The sequence below is a fragment of the Nyctereutes procyonoides genome, unplaced genomic scaffold (genome assembly GCF_905146905.1).
Source record: "Nyctereutes procyonoides isolate TBG_1078 unplaced genomic scaffold, NYPRO_anot_genome, whole genome shotgun sequence".
Lineage (NCBI taxonomy): Eukaryota > Metazoa > Chordata > Mammalia > Carnivora > Canidae > Nyctereutes > Nyctereutes procyonoides.
In genome coordinates, this window is record NW_026575043.1 from 34978471 (window position 1) to 34996218 (window position 17748).

Sequence of the window (17748 nt, forward strand, 5' to 3'; positions counted from 1 at the left end):
GTTCTCCAAGATCCCTTTCAGTCAGCCTCCAGACCCCAAGAGTAAACTGTCTCCATGGCTGGATTCATGGTAGTGAGTTATTTGCTATTGGTACTGCAGATCTTTCAGGAAAATGTAACAATTAAAATCAGTTTGGAACTCAAGTCTGTGTTGGTCCCTAGAACAACCTGAGGTTAATAGAATGAGATTTTTGTTTCTAGAAGCAACCTTCAGAGTTCAGGGTCTGCTCTGGAGGCTTAGGATATTCGTTTTGAGACTTTTATGATGTTCTTCTTTCTTCCAAAGGCTAAAGCTCCTGCTTCCCTGGCTGGAGTCCCGGAGTCACGAAGGCTGTGAAGAGCCTGCCACTCACAATGCACTTGCCAAGATCTACATTGATAGCAACAATAGCCCCGAGCGCTTCCTGAGAGAGAATGCTTACTATGACAGCCGTGTGGTGGGGCGCTACTGTGAGAAACGGGACCCACATCTGGCCTGCGTTGCCTACGAGAGGGGGCAGTGTGATCTTGAACTCATTAAGGTGGGGAGCAAATACACCTAGCTGCCAGCTGTTGCCCTGGCTTCCTGTGGCAGGACTTCATCAGTTGGGGCTGTTGAGGACTTCCTCTGAGCCCCACAGTTGCAGATCATGTGGTACATTTCCATAAACTTGGTTTACTTTTCATTCAGATGCCTTATACCCTGTTTGTATATATTGTACCTATAAGCCTGGCTGCTCCAAGTCTGACCTGTCAGCCTTCTGTTTACAGTCCTTAAGGTTACTTAGTGTCCTGAGGGCAAAATTGAGCCCCTTGGTCTGACTTGGGTTCACACAGTTCCTCTGGAACCGCAAGTCCTGTCCTCAGCAGCCTGACTACCTCCCCTCTTGCCTCTCTACCTTGGATGCTTCCATCCTGTGTGCCCTAGCACTTCCTGCTCTTCTTCTTAGGGCAGCTTCTTACACATACCCTCTGCCAACTCTTCCCAACCATGAGCTCTTAACTGGCCCCTCCTTGGAACATCCACCTCAGGTCTGCTTACCTCCGCCCTCGGTTGGATCTACATATTTTATGTGACCTTAAACTCCAGAAATCTCATGTGGGTGTGCCTGATGTTTGTTTGACTATAAGATCTATAGACATCTGTTTGCCCTGGGCACTTCAGAGTGCCTGACAACATGGTAGAAACTCAGCAACTGAGGAAGGAATATGTTAGGGTATAAAGCATATAGAGCCAAAGCTCAAGAGCAGTGTACCAGTTTCTCATCCTACTTTAGCTTTGGACACTGACCATGCAAGTAATAGGCCAGGTTGACACAGCACCTTGTCTTACAGTCTCTAGGGAGCCAGTTTGTGTGAAGTTGGGACTTTAGTTGGTTTGATACCATAAGCCAACCTTTTGACTGAATGTTACCACCTTTTTATTAAAACTCAGTTCAGTGACCTCTCAGGGATTTTTACACTCATCTGTCCTACCTGGACATTGCCTTTTAGTAAGGCAGAGTTCAGACCCAAAAATGCTCATTAAGGTCTGCTGTGTCAGAAGGAGAAGCTGCAGTGAGATTTTGGGGCAGGCTAGAAATCATGCTGTGCACACATGAGCAGCCCATGGACACACATGCAGCACTTAGCCTTGTGCCTGGCCTGTGGTACCCAGCCAGTCTGATACCCACTAGGCCTTAGCAAGTGCCTCACACATTGAGATGTTCCAGTAAACAGCTGATTTCTTAGAGATGTGTATTAGAACACTCAGAAAAAGGGTCTCAAGTTCAATCAAGGAAAGTGTATTTTAAAGTTTATAGACCTTGAAATGTAGCATATATGCTGTTTTGTACCAGTTCTGGGATATTCTGATAACATTTTAGAGATGATGACTGTTTAAGTTAGCTAAAATTTAAAAATTAGTCCCTCCTTCATGCACCGCATTCCATTGCACAGGTCTAGAACATTTTCTTTTTTTTTAATTTTTTAAAATTTATTTATTTATGATAGTCACATACAGAGAGAGAGGCAGAGACATAGGCAGAGGGAGAAGCAGGCTCCATGCACCGGGAGCCCGATATGGGATTCGATCCCGGGTCTCCAGGATCGCGCCCTGAGCCAAAGGCAGGCGCCAAACTGCTGCGCCACCCAGGGATCCCGGTCTAGAACATTTTCATTGTCTGAGAAAGTTCTGCTGGGTAGCACTACTTTAGGGCAACAGGTTGCTGTGGAGAGGAGCTGCCTCACAGTCATACCCATTCTAAGTTTTAAACTGAGAAACTTGTGTTTTGAGGTAATTTGTCACTCTGGGAAGTGCATTGTCACTCTTTTGGGATGCTGCTTATCACATGTCAAAGTACTGTTTCTCATTTAGGCTCTGGCTGACACTAAACAAGTGTTGGGGACAGAGGGAACTGGCTAGGTTGGGTCCCTTAAGTAGCATCCATTGGTTGGCTGTGTTATACACACTAGTGTGCTCATTTCAGGTTTGCAATGAGAATTCTCTGTTCAAGAGTGAGGCCCGCTACCTGGTGCGCAGGAAGGATCCTGAGCTCTGGGCTCATGTCCTTGAGGAGACTAACCCGTCTAGGAGACAGCTGATTGACCAGGTGAGGAATGGAAATGGGAGTATGGGTATGCATGCCTGCATTTTGCTGTCTTACCATTTTGTGGCCAGAGTGACTAGTTGAATTATTATGTCTAACACATCTTCAGACGCATGACCAGACAGACTATCTTGTGAATCCTCTCTGGAGTTTACTGGTTAAAGGCACAGAGTTGGCCCTGATCTCCAAAGCAGGGATGTGCTGCCCCAGTAAAAGGAATATCTGATGGCATGCCTACATGCTGGATCCTTAGTATTTTTTCAGCTCAGCCCCCGGTGACACAAGGTAAATGACTTTCAGGGTTGTCTCAGCTGGACTTGCCTTTGTCGAGGAACCCCTTGCACTCTTATAATGATCCAGTTGCCTCCTTCTCCTCCAGTGCTGAGGCCAGGGTTCCTCCTATGTGCAGTCTGGCGGATGGGTGTCAACCTCAGCCACTTGGTAGGCTTCCCATAGCTTCAAGGCAACAATTGATACTTCACCATCCCCATTCTCCCCTCAGCTGCTGGGCATACTCTTTGGAGGGTAGGCTAAGACCAAGGTGGGAAAAAGACACCCTGGTCCAAGAAGTGGCCTTCAGCCTTGAGCCTATCAACTAAAGTGCCTCTGCTCCTTTGTGTGCATTACCAACCACTGGGCACACTTGCTGGGTTTCACCTCTATCTCTCCTGAATTTCATCTTCTTGTTTTCTGTCCACTGTTCATGTTTCTGCCATTATATTTTTATTAATAAACTTCATTTTGGAACACTTTTAGATGGCTAGAAGACTATTTTTTTTTTTGGATCTCATATTAACTTTGGAGTTACCCATCTCTAAGATTTGCCTGAAGATTCATTCATCCAGACTTGACAGATACTGAACAGCAAAGGGCCTGGGACAGAGTAGGCTTATATTCCACTAGAGATCTATCTCCAGATTTACAGACAACAGATACTTCTCCAGGTGTTGTCCAACTGCCTGACATGTCTTGTAGGCCATGTTGCATTGGCTCAAGCAGTTTTAATGCTTTGCTAAACTGAAGCCAGCAGAGTGTCTCTTGGTCTCCCCATGTCTGTGTAGGGCTGCTAATCCTGTCATTATGTCTGCTGAGACTGAATATTCATAGCCACCTCCTAGGGGGCATTTACCTACCGTGTCTCTCTAATTAGAGAGACTGCATGAGGCCAGAGGTAGACTGCTTGTAGGCCTGGAGGAGAAGCTCATTATGGAAAGTTTACTTAGAGGAAGCAGCTTCCTTAAGTAACCTTAGATTAGGCATCCTGTTGACTCAAATAGATGATGGAAATTTATTTTTGCCCTTAAAATAAACAGTGTATATTTAAAGCACTCAAAGGTTTTCAAGAATGGATAGATGTCATGATGGCAGGAAATACCTCCTACTCTGGATGGATTCTGTGTGCTATGACAGTTTTCTTTTACCTTAAGTACACCTTTTTTGTTATTTATCTCCTGTGATAGCCCCTTTTCCTCAAACTCCTTGGAATAACTGTTAGGATTGTTATAAACTCCTCAGAAGAACTTTTGTATCTTATGAGGCCATTGAGTATATAGTGGCCACTTGCAAGGTGGACTGGGCTTTGATTCTAGTTCTATTGCAGCCCCTCCTGTTTGCAGAGTAAAAGGTCATGGCCAGAGCTGTGTATCATCTATTATCTGTCATACCTTCTTTGAGCTGTCAGTTCTTTCTCTTTAATGCACTGCTCTTGCACACCCCTGATAAACACCCGAACTTGGCAAAACTGATAGATCCTGAAGTCACCAAAGGCCCCTGGCACAAAGTATAAATAAAGAGAACGATGCTGGCCTTCTAGCCTGCTGTCATCTAGGAAGTGTACTCTTTGGGAAAGTGTCTTTTCCCCCACTTGTGAGTTTTTTGTAATAAGACACCTGTAGTTGGATGAGGGGTGGTGTGGCAAGTTTTTTTTTCAGTCTTTCCCTTGGCGTTCTGAGGGCTGTGGAGCTCAGGGTGTACTGGACTGCAGGCCTGGAAGTGAGCTGGGCCAGTAGTGCTCTAGGGTAGCAAGAGCTTCACTAGAGTGGTGTCTTCATTAGAGAAATGGAAGCCATATTTGCTATGAACAGTGACCTAAAAAAACAAAGATGAAAGCAGACATGCCTTTCAGCTGCCTGTTTAGTACACTGTGTTATTGAGTGTGGAGTAAATTTGCTGTATGGTCACTCAGGCAGAGATGAATCTGCAGCCTTTTTGATGTGAGAGAGCAACTAACTGTCAAATAGAGGAGGCAGAGATCTCTGAAATGGACTCCTTTAGACAACCTTCCCTTTTTGCCTTGAGAAATCTGTTTTCTCTGTGACTATTTCAGACTGCCATGGAGGAATCCTTCCCTTCGGTTTAGCTTCAAAGATAGTCTTGAATTGGCTGTATCTAAATCAAGTTCTTTCAAATGATTTTTAAAACCAGGTAGTACAGACGGCATTGTCAGAAACACAGGATCCTGAAGAGGTCTCAGTCACTGTCAAAGCCTTCATGACAGCTGATCTGCCTAATGAACTGATTGAGCTGCTGGAGAAGATTGTTCTGGATAACTCGGTCTTCAGTGAGCACAGGTAAGGGTATGCCAAGGGTAGTGCTGACTAGGTCAGATTCAAGCACCTGCCTGACGTTCACTTTCCATTACACTGTTGGGCTTTCTTCACCTGCCCAGCCTCATTGACTGCTCCCCAGTGTCTTCTCACTGTGTTCTGTATTTTCAGTCCTACCTATGTCTTCTAGCCCAATCTAAATTCTCCTTTTTCCAGGAAGCTATCCTTCCTCTTGCTTCTCTGGCCTGCACTATTCTTTTTTAACCACAATGCTCAGAAAGGGAGCTAATATTCATTAGTGCCTACTATGTCCCAAGCATGTTAAACTCTTGAAATCATGGTGAACAAAACTTGGAAACAAATGCCAAGAAAACTAAATCTGGTCATGTATCAGGGAAGACTTGCTGGATATGTAATGTAGAGACATGATGAGTAGGAGCTTTGGTAGAAAGAACACTCTAGGCAGAAACAACAGCATGGGCAGACACTTTGTTGTTGTTGTTTTGTTTTGTTTTGTGTGTGTGTGTGTGTTTTTTAAAGATTTTTATTTATTTGAAGACAGAGTGAAAGACACAACCTGCAGAAGGGAAAAGGAGAAGCAGATTCCCCACTGAAAGGGGAACCTGACATGGGGCTCCATCCCAGGACCCTGGGATCATGACCCGAGCTGTAGGCAGACACTTAACCCACTGAGCCACCCAGATGCCCCATGGGCAGACACTTTGGAAGTAATAGAGCATGCTTCAATGTGGTCGCACTCAGCACTTAATCTCCACTTTAAAATTCGTTATCAGAGATTCTGTGTCAAACAGACCAGTATATTTGCACCATAAATCCTGCTGTAAAGATTTAATTGTAAGGTTTGTTTTGTAGGCCAGAAAGGCTTTCAAGGCCTGTGGCATGTGTTAAAGCATATTTTTGTGTATGTGTTTGTTTTTAAACTCAGAAATGCTAAATGGCAAATTATGGAATGTAAAATGTTAATGGAATCCTGAGCCCTTCTTGATTACAGGATGCCTGAGGTGACTAGGATATTCCATCTTGTTGTCTGCTCAACCTCCTTTGATAGATATTAGCTTGTTAGTACTTTCCCCAGAAAAATACTTAAAGGATCAATACATCTGATTCTGTGTGCTGACTCCTTGAACACTGTTGTTTCTCATACATGCAAGGGGACCTTCAAGTTCTTGCCCCTCTTTCTAGGACTGGCTGCTTCATCAGACATAATTTTCTGTGTAGGTGTAAATAGCCAGAGTTGGCAGTATGGCAGACTAGATCCCTATATACTTATACCATTACTAGAAAAACTTATATATATTATATGGTCTATATTTGTGTCACACAAAATACACTTTGAGGTAAAAACCATTAATAGTAAAAAGATCCAGTACAGTAGTCCCCCATTTATCCATGATTTCATGTCCTATGGTTTCAGTTGTCATGGTTAACTATATTCAGTCTGAAAATAGTGTGTCAGAAGCTTGTATGGCCTAACAGTATGTCTCAGTGCCTACATCATTCACCTCACTTCTCATCACATAGGCGTTTTAGCATTTCACATAATCCCAAGAAGGGTGAGTGCAGTACAAGATATTTTGAGAGCAAGAAACCACATTCACATAAATTTTATTTATAATGTATTGTTGTAATTGTTCTATGTTATCATGAGTTATTAGTGTTAATCTCTTACTGTGCCTGATTAATAAAGCTTATCAAAGGATGTATATACAGGAAAAAATATCATATATGTAGGATTTGGTACTCTCTGTGGTTTCAAACCCCCACTGGGAGTCTTGGAATGTATTACCTGCAGCTGAGGGGGACTACTGTATATAATGATGAAATATTTAACTCACCGGGGAGATAATTCTGAACTTGTACATACCTAATAATATAGTTTCAAAATATGTAAGGTGGCAATTGCCAAAACTGCAAGAAGACAGAGGCAGATTCAGCACATTAGAACATCTTAACACATCTCTGGGTAATTGATAGAACAATTAGCTTTAAAAATGAGCATATTAGGGCAGCCCTGGTGGCTCAGCGGTTTAGCGCTGCCTTCAGTCCAGGGCGTGATCTGAAGACCTGAGATCGAGTCCCATGTCGGGCTCCCTGCATGGAGTCTGGTTCTCCCTCTGCCTGTGTCTCTGCCTCTCTCTCTCTCTCTCTGTGTCTCTCACGAATAAATAAATAAAATCTTTTTTTTAAATGAGCATATTAAAAAGTATACATAAAGAAAGACCATAGTAAATACATTTTTAAAGTAAATAAAAATAATATAGCTGTTGAATTATAAGCTTACTAGAATGAATTTACATCTATTCAACAAATAGGCATGGTTCTTAAAAAAAAACAAATCAAGAGACAAATAAATGAAAAGGCAAACTTCTATAATCCTATCCACTCAACCATGATAAAGAGCTTGATGTAAATTTATGAATGATCACATACTGAAAGACATCAGGGGCACCTGGGTGGCTTGTTCAGTTAAGTGTCTGCCTTCAGTTCAGGTTGTGATCCTAGGGTCCCGGGATCGAGCCCCATGTCAGGCTGTCTGCTCGGTGTGGAGCCTGCTTCTCCCATTTGCAACTCCCCTTGCTCATGCGCACATGCATTCACTTTATCTCTCTCTCTCATAAATAAGTAAAATCTTAAGTTTTTTTTTAAGTTTTTTTTTTTATGATAGTCACGCACAGAGAGAGAGAGAGAGAGAGAGAGAGAGAGAGAGGCAGAGACACAGGCAGAGACACAGGCAGAGGGAGAAGCAGGCTCCATGCACCGGGAGCCCAACGTGGGATTCGATCCCGGGTATCCAGGATCCCGCCCTGGGCCAAAGGCAGGCGCCAAACCGCTGCGCCACCCAGGGATCCCAATCTTAAGTTTTTTTTAAGGAAAAAAAGACATCAGTTTTAGTACGTTATTCAGATTTACTGCAATACCAATAAAACTATTTATTTATGAAACTTGATAGGAGATTTTAAGTTTTAAATCAAAAAGATAAAAGGCCAAGAATAATCAGGATTGCCAACACAAATAATAAATCACCCAAGAGGTGGGAGTAGGTTTAGGGATGGCAAGATACTTATTCTGATCTAGAATTATTATAAAATTAAATCAAGTCCTGATGGTTTAGGCAAGGAACAGAGAAATGGACCATTATAGTAGAGCAAAGAGCCCTAAAATAGACCTACACATATGTAAAACATGCATTTATGACAGAGTTGGTTATGCAGAAGGAAATAATAGACTTTTCAGTAAAATGATGTCTGGACAACTGATTATCCATATAGGTAAAAATTAAAACTGGATCTCTGTGCCATACTATGTAAAGATTTAAATATAAAGTCAAAACTATAATGTTTTTAGAGTTTATGTTTAGAAGAAGAATGTATTTGTGGCCTAATGCACACATAAGCCAGCCACGAAAATATATAAACCGCTTGAAAAACTAGTAAATAGAAAAAAAAAGAAAAACTAGTAAGTAAGACTATGTTAAACTTAAGAACTTTATCATAATGAGAAAAGGGTAAGCTACAAACACAGACAACATTTGCAACATACATAACCAACAAAAACTAGCCCAGAGAACATATAATGAAAGAAAAACTCAACCTGTTAGAAAACTCAGCAAAGCACTTGAGTGATACTTCAGCAAGAGAGACAGCCTGTGAGCCTAAGGCAGGAATGCAGCCTCATCAGCCATCAAGGAAGCACAGTCTGACTGCTGTGTGCCATCCCTTTCCTCCTGCAGAGCAGCAAGGATCTAGCTCTCCTAATCAGCCTTGATGACAGTGTGGAGCAACTGGGCCTCTTATATGCCCTGTTGGGAATGTGCATTCCTCTTGGGAAGCAGTGCATGTTGGAAAGGTTTCCACTCTTGGTTCAGAACTCTGGAGAAACTTGGCTCACATGTATCAGGAGACATGTGCAAGAATGCACAAAGCACAGTTTCCAGCAACAAAGATCTGAGAGCAATCCAGATACCCAACTGTAAAAGGGCTGTGGTACTGTTGTACAGTGGCGTACCATGTCACAGAGAAAATGAATGCTGTCCAACAGCACAGGTGAATCTAGGACCTAATTTTTTAATACCTTTTCCCCTCCTTTTTCATTATAATACAGTTAAATTGGCCTTTTATGAGGGATGTACAGTACTAGGAATTTCAACACATGCCTAAGATTTGTGTAAGTAATCACCACAGTCAGGGTACAGAACAGTTCCCTCACTATGAAACTGCCTTGTGTAAACTACCCTTTACAGTTACATCCCCTGACAGTCATCCATCTGTGATTCATCACCATCACTGAAGTTTTGCCTTTTCTAGAATGTCATGTAGAGGGAATCAGTATGGAGTCTTTTGAGAGTTGGCTTCTTTTACACAGTGTAATGCCTTTGAGCTTCATCCAAGTTATCTGCATCAATAGTTTGTTCTTTTTTATTGGTGAATAGTGTTCTGTGGTATGCATGTACAGCAGTTTGTTTATCCACTTGCTCATTGAAGGACATTTGAATTGTTTTCAGTTTGGGGTGACTATGAATACAGCTGCTATAAACGTGTGTCCAGATTTTTGTTTGAACACATCTAGCAATTGGTGAACCACATGGTATATATATGTTTAACTGTTTAAGAAGTTGCCAAACTATTGTTTTTCAGAGTGACTGTACCATTTTGCATTCCCACCAGCAATGTGTGAGAATTCCAATTTCTCTACATCTTCATTAGCACTTGATATTACCGGTATTTTTTATTTTAGCCATTCTAATAAGTGTATAGTGGTATGTCATTGTGGTTTTAATTTGCATTTCCCTAATGGCTAATAGTGTTAAACAACTTTTCCTGTGCTTATTTACCCTCCATATATTCTCTTGGGTCTAGGATCCTTCTAAATCTTTTGCCTTGGGGCACCTGGGTAGCTCAATGGTTGAGCATCTGCTTTTGGCTCAGGTCGTGATCCTAGAGTTCTGGGATCAAGTCCCATATCGGACTCGATTGCAAAAAAAATTTACAAATATTTTTTCCTAGTGTGGAGCTTGTCTTTTTATTCCCCTAATAGCATCATTTGAAGATCAAAAGTTTTCTCTTTGGGCAGCCTGGGTGGCTCAGCAGTTTAGCACTGCCTTCAGCCCAGGGCGTGATCCTGGAGACCTGGGATCGAGTCCCATTTCAGGCTTCCTGAATGAGGCCTGTTTCTCCCTCTGCCTATGTCTCTGCCCGCCCCCCTGTGTGTCTCTCTCTCCCATGAATGAATAAATTTAAAAATCTTTTTAAAAAAAAGTTTTTGTGGGGATCCCTGGGTGGCTCAGCAGTTTAGCGCCTGCCTTTAGCCCGGGTGTGATCCTGGAGTCCCAGGATCGAGTCCCACGTCAGGCTCCCTGCATGGAGCCTGCTTCTCCCTCTGCCTATGTCTCTGCCTCTCTCTCTCTCTCTCTCTCTCTCTTTCTCTCTCTGTCTCTCATGAATAAATAAATAAAATATTTAAAAAATAAAATAAAAAAGTTTTCGGACAGCCCTGGTGGCTCAGTGGTTTAGCGCTGCCTCCAGGGCGTGATCTGGAGACCTGGGATTGAGTCCCATGTCAGGCTCCCTGCATGGAGAGCTGCTTCTCCCTCTGCCTGTGTCTCTTCCTCTGTCTCTCTCTCTGTGTGTTTCTCATGAATAAATAAAATCTTTAAAAAAAAAGTTTTCTCTTTTTTTTAAGATTTTATGTATTTATTTGAGAGAGCGAGAGTGAGATAGAGTGCTGAGCAGGGAGCCTGATACAGGGTCTGATCCCAGGATTCCAGGATGATGATGTGAGCCAAAGGCAGATGCTTAACCAACTGAGCCACCCAGGTGCCCTTAAAAGTTTTCATTTGGATCAAGTCAAAGTCAGACTTTTCTCTGACTGTGATTATGGATTGTGTTTTGGTGTTAAGGACTCTGTGCCTGGTCCCAGGTCAAAAATTCTCTCTAAATTCCTTTTAAAAGTCTTACAGTTTTACATTTAGATCTGTGGTCCAGTGCCCACCAACATATGAGGTTTAGGTTTAGGTTCATTTTTTTCTTGTGGATATCCAGTCATTCCAGGGTTATTTGTTAGGTCCTTTCTGTGTCAGATTCCTTTTGCATCTTTGCCAAAAATCACTTGGCCAGGTAGCATGATTCCTCCAACTTTATTCTTTTTTTTTTTAAGATTGTATTTATTTATTCATGAGAGACAGAGACAGAGAGAGGCAGAGACACAGGCAGAGAGAGAAGCAGGCTCCATGCAGGGAGCCCAACGTGGGACTCGATCCTGGGTCTCCAGGATCACACTCGGCTGAAGGCGGCGCTAAACCACTGAGCCAACTGGGCTGCCCCCTCCAACTTTATTCTTGTTCAAGATTTAGAATTAGCTTTGTATCAAAAGGGAAACCTCCTGGAATTTTGACTGGAATTGCATGAGATCTATAGACGAATGTGGGGACAGTTGATATATTTACTATGTTGAGTATATAAATACAGCATGTCTCCGTTTATTTAGATCTTTACTTTTTCTCATCAGCATTTTATATTTTTCAGCATATAGAACATGTACATGTTTTATTAGATTAATACCTAAATATTTCATGTTTGGGGAGCTACTGTAAATAGGTAGGGGTTTCTTTGTTTACAATTGTACACTGCTAGTATACAGAACTACAAATGACTTAATGGTTATCCTAATATCTTGCTAAGCTTATGTATTTCTCCTAGGATTTTTTCATAGATTCCTTGGAATTTTCTATCAGTTATGTTGCTTATAAATAGTGACAGTTTTATTTCTTCCTTTCTAGTCTAGATGCTTTTTATTTATTTTTCTTGCCTAACTGCCTTGACTAGAGCCTCCAGTAGAATGTTGAATAAAAGTGGGGAAAGTGCTCATCATTGTCTTATTCCTGATCCTGGGGAGAAGCATTCAGTCTCTCAGTATTGAGAGCTGTGAATATTATGTAGATGGCCTTCATCATCAGATTGAAGAAGTTCCCTTCTAGTTCTAGTTTGCTTAGAGTCTTTATCATTAATGAGTATTGAATTTTGTCAGATACTTTTTCTCAGTCAACAACGTGATGTTCATGTTATTCTTTTTTAGATTCTTAATATGGTACATTACCTTGATTTTTCCCCCATGTTTTTAAATAAGGTAAAAAAAAACATTTTATAAGAATGCATCTAGTATGATTAAAGAAAAGTTCAAAAACATGCAAAACTATATTGCTTAGATAGACAGGTTTTTTTTAAGATTTCTTTATTTGATAGAATGATCACAAGCATGGGGAGTGGGTGAGGGAGAACCAGGTTCTCCTCTGAGCAGGGAGCCTGACTTAGGGCTCGATCCCAGGATCCTGGGAACATGACCTGAGCTGAAGACAGATGACCAACTGACTGAGGCACCCAGGCACCCCTAGATATACAATTTATATGGCAGAACTATAAAAAAAAAACAAAACACAAAGAGCTGTTAGAGGAAAGCCTGTGAAGTAAGGGTGGTGGTTGCTTCTGGAGAAGCCACAGCAGCCCTCCAGTGGTGGGTGGTTTTCTGATTTCTCCTACCTGGTGCTTTCTCAAGACTTTGGACCACATGTACTTTATAAATATTCTGTTGTATCATTCATTAGTCATGTGTGTGTGTTTTAAATACTTTTAAATTGAGAATCTTGGGCCGGTCAACCTGCCAAAGAGTGTCATGTGGCTTTCATTCCTGTGACACTGTGCTGACTACCCCCTCTCCTAAGGAATCTCCAGAATCTGCTGATCCTAACCGCCATTAAGGCAGACCGCACACGGGTCATGGAGTACATCAGCCGCCTGGACAACTACGATGCCCCAGACATTGCAAACATCGCCGTAAGCAGCGCACTGTATGAGGAGGCCTTTGCCATTTTCCGCAAGTTTGATGTAAACACCTCAGCAATCCAGGTGGGCTGCTGAGTGCGGTCATGGTAGACCCTAGTGACCTCTGCCACACGTGTCCTCGTCATCATCTGTCGTCACCCCCATCTGGCTGTTCGATGTGTCTCTCAGATTCTTGTGCTCTTTTCTTCTCTTCACCAGTAACCTGTCTTCCCAGCCTGTTGGCTCCTACTCTGCTAGTACTCCTGCTCTCTGGCAGTCACCCCCGGTCATTCCTCTAGACTTGGGTACCTGATGCCAGGTCATGTGATCAGCCCTGGTGACTGAGGTCCTTGCACGTGATGACTGTTCCAGTCCTTCACCCACTGCTACCTCACCTCCCCAGAGCAGTCACCTCTCCAGAGCAGTCCTGCCAGCCCTCCTGCCCACCTTCAACCCCACCAAGAGCCCTTCCCATAACCCTCCTCTGTTTCCTCCCAGCCTATTGGTCTTTTCTGGTTTTATTTCCAAATTAATTATAAACCATGGGACAGATCACTTTAATTACTCTCTTACCAAGATTCTTTATGTCCTTGCCTCTTCCCTTACCATTTTTCTGTACCTGCCTGTGAAATCTCAGACATAAACACCCCTCTTTTTGGTTCATACATGGTCTGTGGCCTTGCTCTGAGATCAAACTGTATGAGGGGGCAACTGCTGCACCCCAGGCCTCCAGATGACAGTACCCTTCAAGGGTATTTTCTGCCTGATAAGCTATCTCATTCCCTACAGTAGCTCCTTTGAGCCTTTTTACACCCTGTATGCTCCATTGTACTATCTTAACCAGGATCAAGGGCAATTCCCATGTCCTTGTTGTGGACCAAAAAGCTTAGCTTGACTGTCTCCCATTTCTTTATTTCTCTTTTTTGGAGTGTCTCTTCTCCATGAGTCATCTTCCTCCTGTACAATATAAGTCTTGTCTTTTCCTTCCATTCATCATCTGAGAAATACTTAATGCCTGGTTGCTTTGGACTGAAATGGCCATGCAGCTTTAGGCAAAATGTTCTAGATTTTGAACAAAAATCTGCTCCCTATAGTTGGCTGGGTGTGGTGAAGAATAAGTGCCCTCTTATAACCCCTAGGTCCTGATTGAGCACATTGGAAACCTGGACCGAGCATACGAGTTTGCAGAGAGATGTAATGAGCCTGCTGTTTGGAGTCAGCTGGCCCGCGCCCAGCTCCAGAAAGACTTGGTGAAAGAATCCATCGACTCCTACATCAGAGCAGATGACCCTTCCTCTTACCTAGAGGTCGTTCAGGCAGCCAGCAGGAGCAGTAAGTGAACTTCCTCTCCTTGAGGCTCTGCTTCTCACTGGTGTGAAGCCTCGCAAGAGAAGGATGTGGCCTTCCCAGGAATCTGCACATGTTACACATCCAGAAATATTGGAGACACCACTAAGTAAAAGTTTTCCAAAAGAATCTATTACTATTATTCTGCTAATGACACTAGCTCTTTAGTTGACTGTTAACTAGACACTAGCTCTTTGGTTGGCTGGACAGTTTAAGCACAATGGATAGCACTATCATAATAATTTTAAGGTCAGAACCTTAGGTCCAGAGCTTCTTCTAGCCTTTCCAGTTAACTGGTGCTTGCTTCTCCAGGGACTGGAATAAGCATCCTCTCTCCTGATGAGGTCTTTACTTGATGACGTAGAGTTTCCCATCCCCGGGGTCAGCCCCTGTGTGATTTTGCTCTTTCTGTCTCTCCCATCTGGGATAGGGCTCTGCTTAGCAGACAAACAAGTCCTCTGAGACCTTACCTGGAGTCCAGGCCCTCACTGAGGCAGAGTGGGAGTGTAAACATCTTACCTGAGGATAGAATGGGAGGAACTGAGCCTCCTGTTTAAATTTAGCAGCTCTGGATTAACCTATTTCTGTTTTCTGTCTTTAGACAATTGGGAGGATCTGGTTAAATTTCTACAGATGGCCAGGAAAAAGGGCCGAGAATCCTATGTAGAGACTGAACTTATTTTTGCCCTGGCTAAAACCAACCGTCTGTCTGAACTAGAAGATTGTATTAATGGACCCAACAATGCCCACATCCAGCAGGTAGGCTGTGCCCTGGGGACCGCGAACTGCTACAGGCAGGTTTAGGGATTACTCCCTAGAGTGGCCCAGATCTCTGACCCTGAGAAACAAGCCACAGCTTTGTTACTGTCCCTAGTATGGAAGTTAAGGGCCCTGGCTGTGCACATCAGAAAGATACTCCTAAAAAAAGGTGTCAGGACTATGTGCCAGTGTTCTAGCTATTATCACGGGAGAGCAAAGTGAACTAACTAGCCAGGTAAAAGAGTTTTTCCATATGTCAGCAGTTATCAAATAACATAATGGTAAAAATATTTTTTAAAGTAGGAAGAACACCAAAATGTTTAAATAAACCTTAAGGGAAAGTATTAAATAAAAGAAAGATATAAATAACTGTAAAGTCTATTTCCTGGCATAAAGTGTTACCCCTAGAAAAAGTGATAGAGATGAAGGGTTAATGGAATATATTCTAACCCCTCTGTAAAGAATACACACTCTTTACTGAAATAAGTAACACAAAAGTGGACTTAGGATTCTTTATTTCAAAGTAAGATCCAATTAGCTGTTGGAAATTAGGTTGGAGTTTTGAAAGGGCTTAAAAGTTCATCATGTAATTCTGTAACTAAAATTCCATATGAAAAAATTATAGGTAAAAGTTGAGGGGGTTTTATCTAAAAGTTTTAAATATCTATTTGAGTCTTTCCATGAGGAAGGAGTTTTTAAGCATATAAGCAGTTGAAGAAAGCATAAAGGAAAGTATCAGTTCATCTAATGCATAAAAGTTCTACATATATGTATATTCCTAATCATAGGCCTCATAGGTCTAAATGTAAAAATAAATCCCAAGAAAGAAAAAAAAAGTACAGATAGCTTTAATATAAATATCTAATCATTGCACCATGATTTATACCAATAATAGTTGAAAGCCAGTGTCCCACAAAAGGAAATAATGAAACACCATCCATCAGTGGAATATAATATAGCCATTACAGGTATTTAGAGCCTTGTTTGTGACAGAAAAATCTTTTGAGGTAAGTTGCAGCTGAGTGAAAACCTGCATGTACAATATGATGAACATATCTATGTACTTAGAAAAAACATGCCAAGTGTGACAGCAAAGATACAGTTTAGGCAGTAGTCTTCCATTTTCCTTTCATTTGCCCATTTTGCCAAGTTTTGTTTTGATTGGTGACCAAAACTTTTTAAATTGTCTTTATAATCATAAAATTAGTAAGATGTTAGAAAATTAAGCCTTGTCCGAGATCTCCCTCTGAATTCATAACAGAATTCTCCTAACTGGGGAGCCCATTAAATATCATAGCCAGAGATGCTCTTTTGGGTCACACTGAAGGTAAATCCTACTGGAAAGCTAGCTGGCCTGGGAAGCTCAGATGGCTTTGTTTGTTCTTTGCCTCTGTTCATGGTGACCCTAAGGCTGTACTCACTGCCTTCCACAGTCCTCCAAGATGGGCTCAGTACACGTCAACCAGCTCCAACCCACCACCTATTTTTATGTTTTCCACAGCCTGGCTTCTGCTGACTGAATTCCCATGATGTCATTTAACTCATTTTCCCTGTATTGTCTATAAGTCAACAATAACAGGTCTTAAAGGATCATGTGCTTTGATATGATACTTCATTAATTAATCCATTCGACAAACTTTTCTTGAGCATCTTCCATGTGCCAGGATAGGGACTGTGGATACATATGTGAAAGTAGTAGTCAAATTTCTGCCTTTGTAGATCTTATGATCCATTCAAAAAATTTCTTGTATGTTAAATGGTAAATGTATAGGAGAAAAGTACAGCAGGGAGGGGTGGACAGTGTAGGGCAGGTGATGTGGGTGAGGTGGGTGGTACACTTCTAGACAGGTGGCCAAGAAGATGTCTGGAGGTGAGTTTTTGAGTCTGCATCTCTGTGGGGGAGGAGGCCTGAGCATGGACGGAACAGCCTGTTCAAGGGTGCCTTGAGGAGTGCTTGGGCATATTGCAGGAACATTGCAGAGGTGGCCTAGGAGGCTGAAGCAGCACGGTCAGACATGGACTCAGTTAAGTCAAAGGTGGAACACTGGGGAATGATGGTTGTTGGCAGGGCATGTCAGGACTTGGAGGCCATGGGCAGAATTCTGGCTTTCAGTCTGGGAAGAGGACACTGAACAGAGGAGGGATATGATCTGGTCTCAGGGGTTAACAGAACTCCGCTGGTTGCTATGCTGAAAATAGACTGAAGGACAGAGACAGAAGCAATGAGAGCAGATAAGTGATTCAGTAGCCCGGGCCAGAGTCAATGGCCACTCAGAGTAAGTGATCGGGATGAGTGGCAGAGAGCTGGTGATATGCTTGGGTTGTGGGTGGAGTGTAAGTGAGAAGCGGGAATGAGGCATCTGTGCCATGTGTGGCATGGGACAGTTTTGGACAGATGGATTTGTGTCTGCCAAGGTGGGGCCCTGTATGAGGCCTGCCTTGAGGGCAGTCAAGACTCATATGCAGACAAGTTCAATCTCGACATCCAGGGATGTCTGTCCAGCTGGGTACAGAAGTCCAATTTCTAAGGAGAATTTGAAACTAGAGCTGTAAATGTGGCAGCCTTCAGTGTGCAGTTGACACTGTACAGTGGGGGGAAGCTGAGGCCTGAGACTAGGTCACTCCTAAGCCCAGGTGCAGGAAGATGGCTGGAGGTAGGGGGGACAAAAGCAAAGGTTTGTACAGGGAAGCAAGT

At 42.6% G+C, this 17748-nt stretch overlaps 1 protein-coding gene across 3 annotated transcripts in view; it reads left to right on the forward strand.

Moving 5' to 3' along the window:
• Positions 1-17748, forward strand: part of CLTCL1 (clathrin heavy chain like 1) — an 86605-nt gene that overhangs the window by 51642 nt on the left and 17215 nt on the right. For all 3 annotated transcript variants that reach the window (XR_008664121.1, XM_055322917.1, XM_055322918.1), the window contains exons 17-22: positions 286-520; positions 2447-2569; positions 4991-5136; positions 12848-13031; positions 14087-14279; positions 14896-15053. Coding sequence is in view for 2 of the 3 variants with exons in the window: in XM_055322917.1 (XP_055178892.1) it covers positions 286-520; positions 2447-2569; positions 4991-5136; positions 12848-13031; positions 14087-14279; positions 14896-15053 (1039 nt within the window). In the remaining variant the exon portion in view is untranslated. The remainder of the gene's footprint in view (positions 1-285; positions 521-2446; positions 2570-4990; positions 5137-12847; positions 13032-14086; positions 14280-14895; positions 15054-17748) is intronic.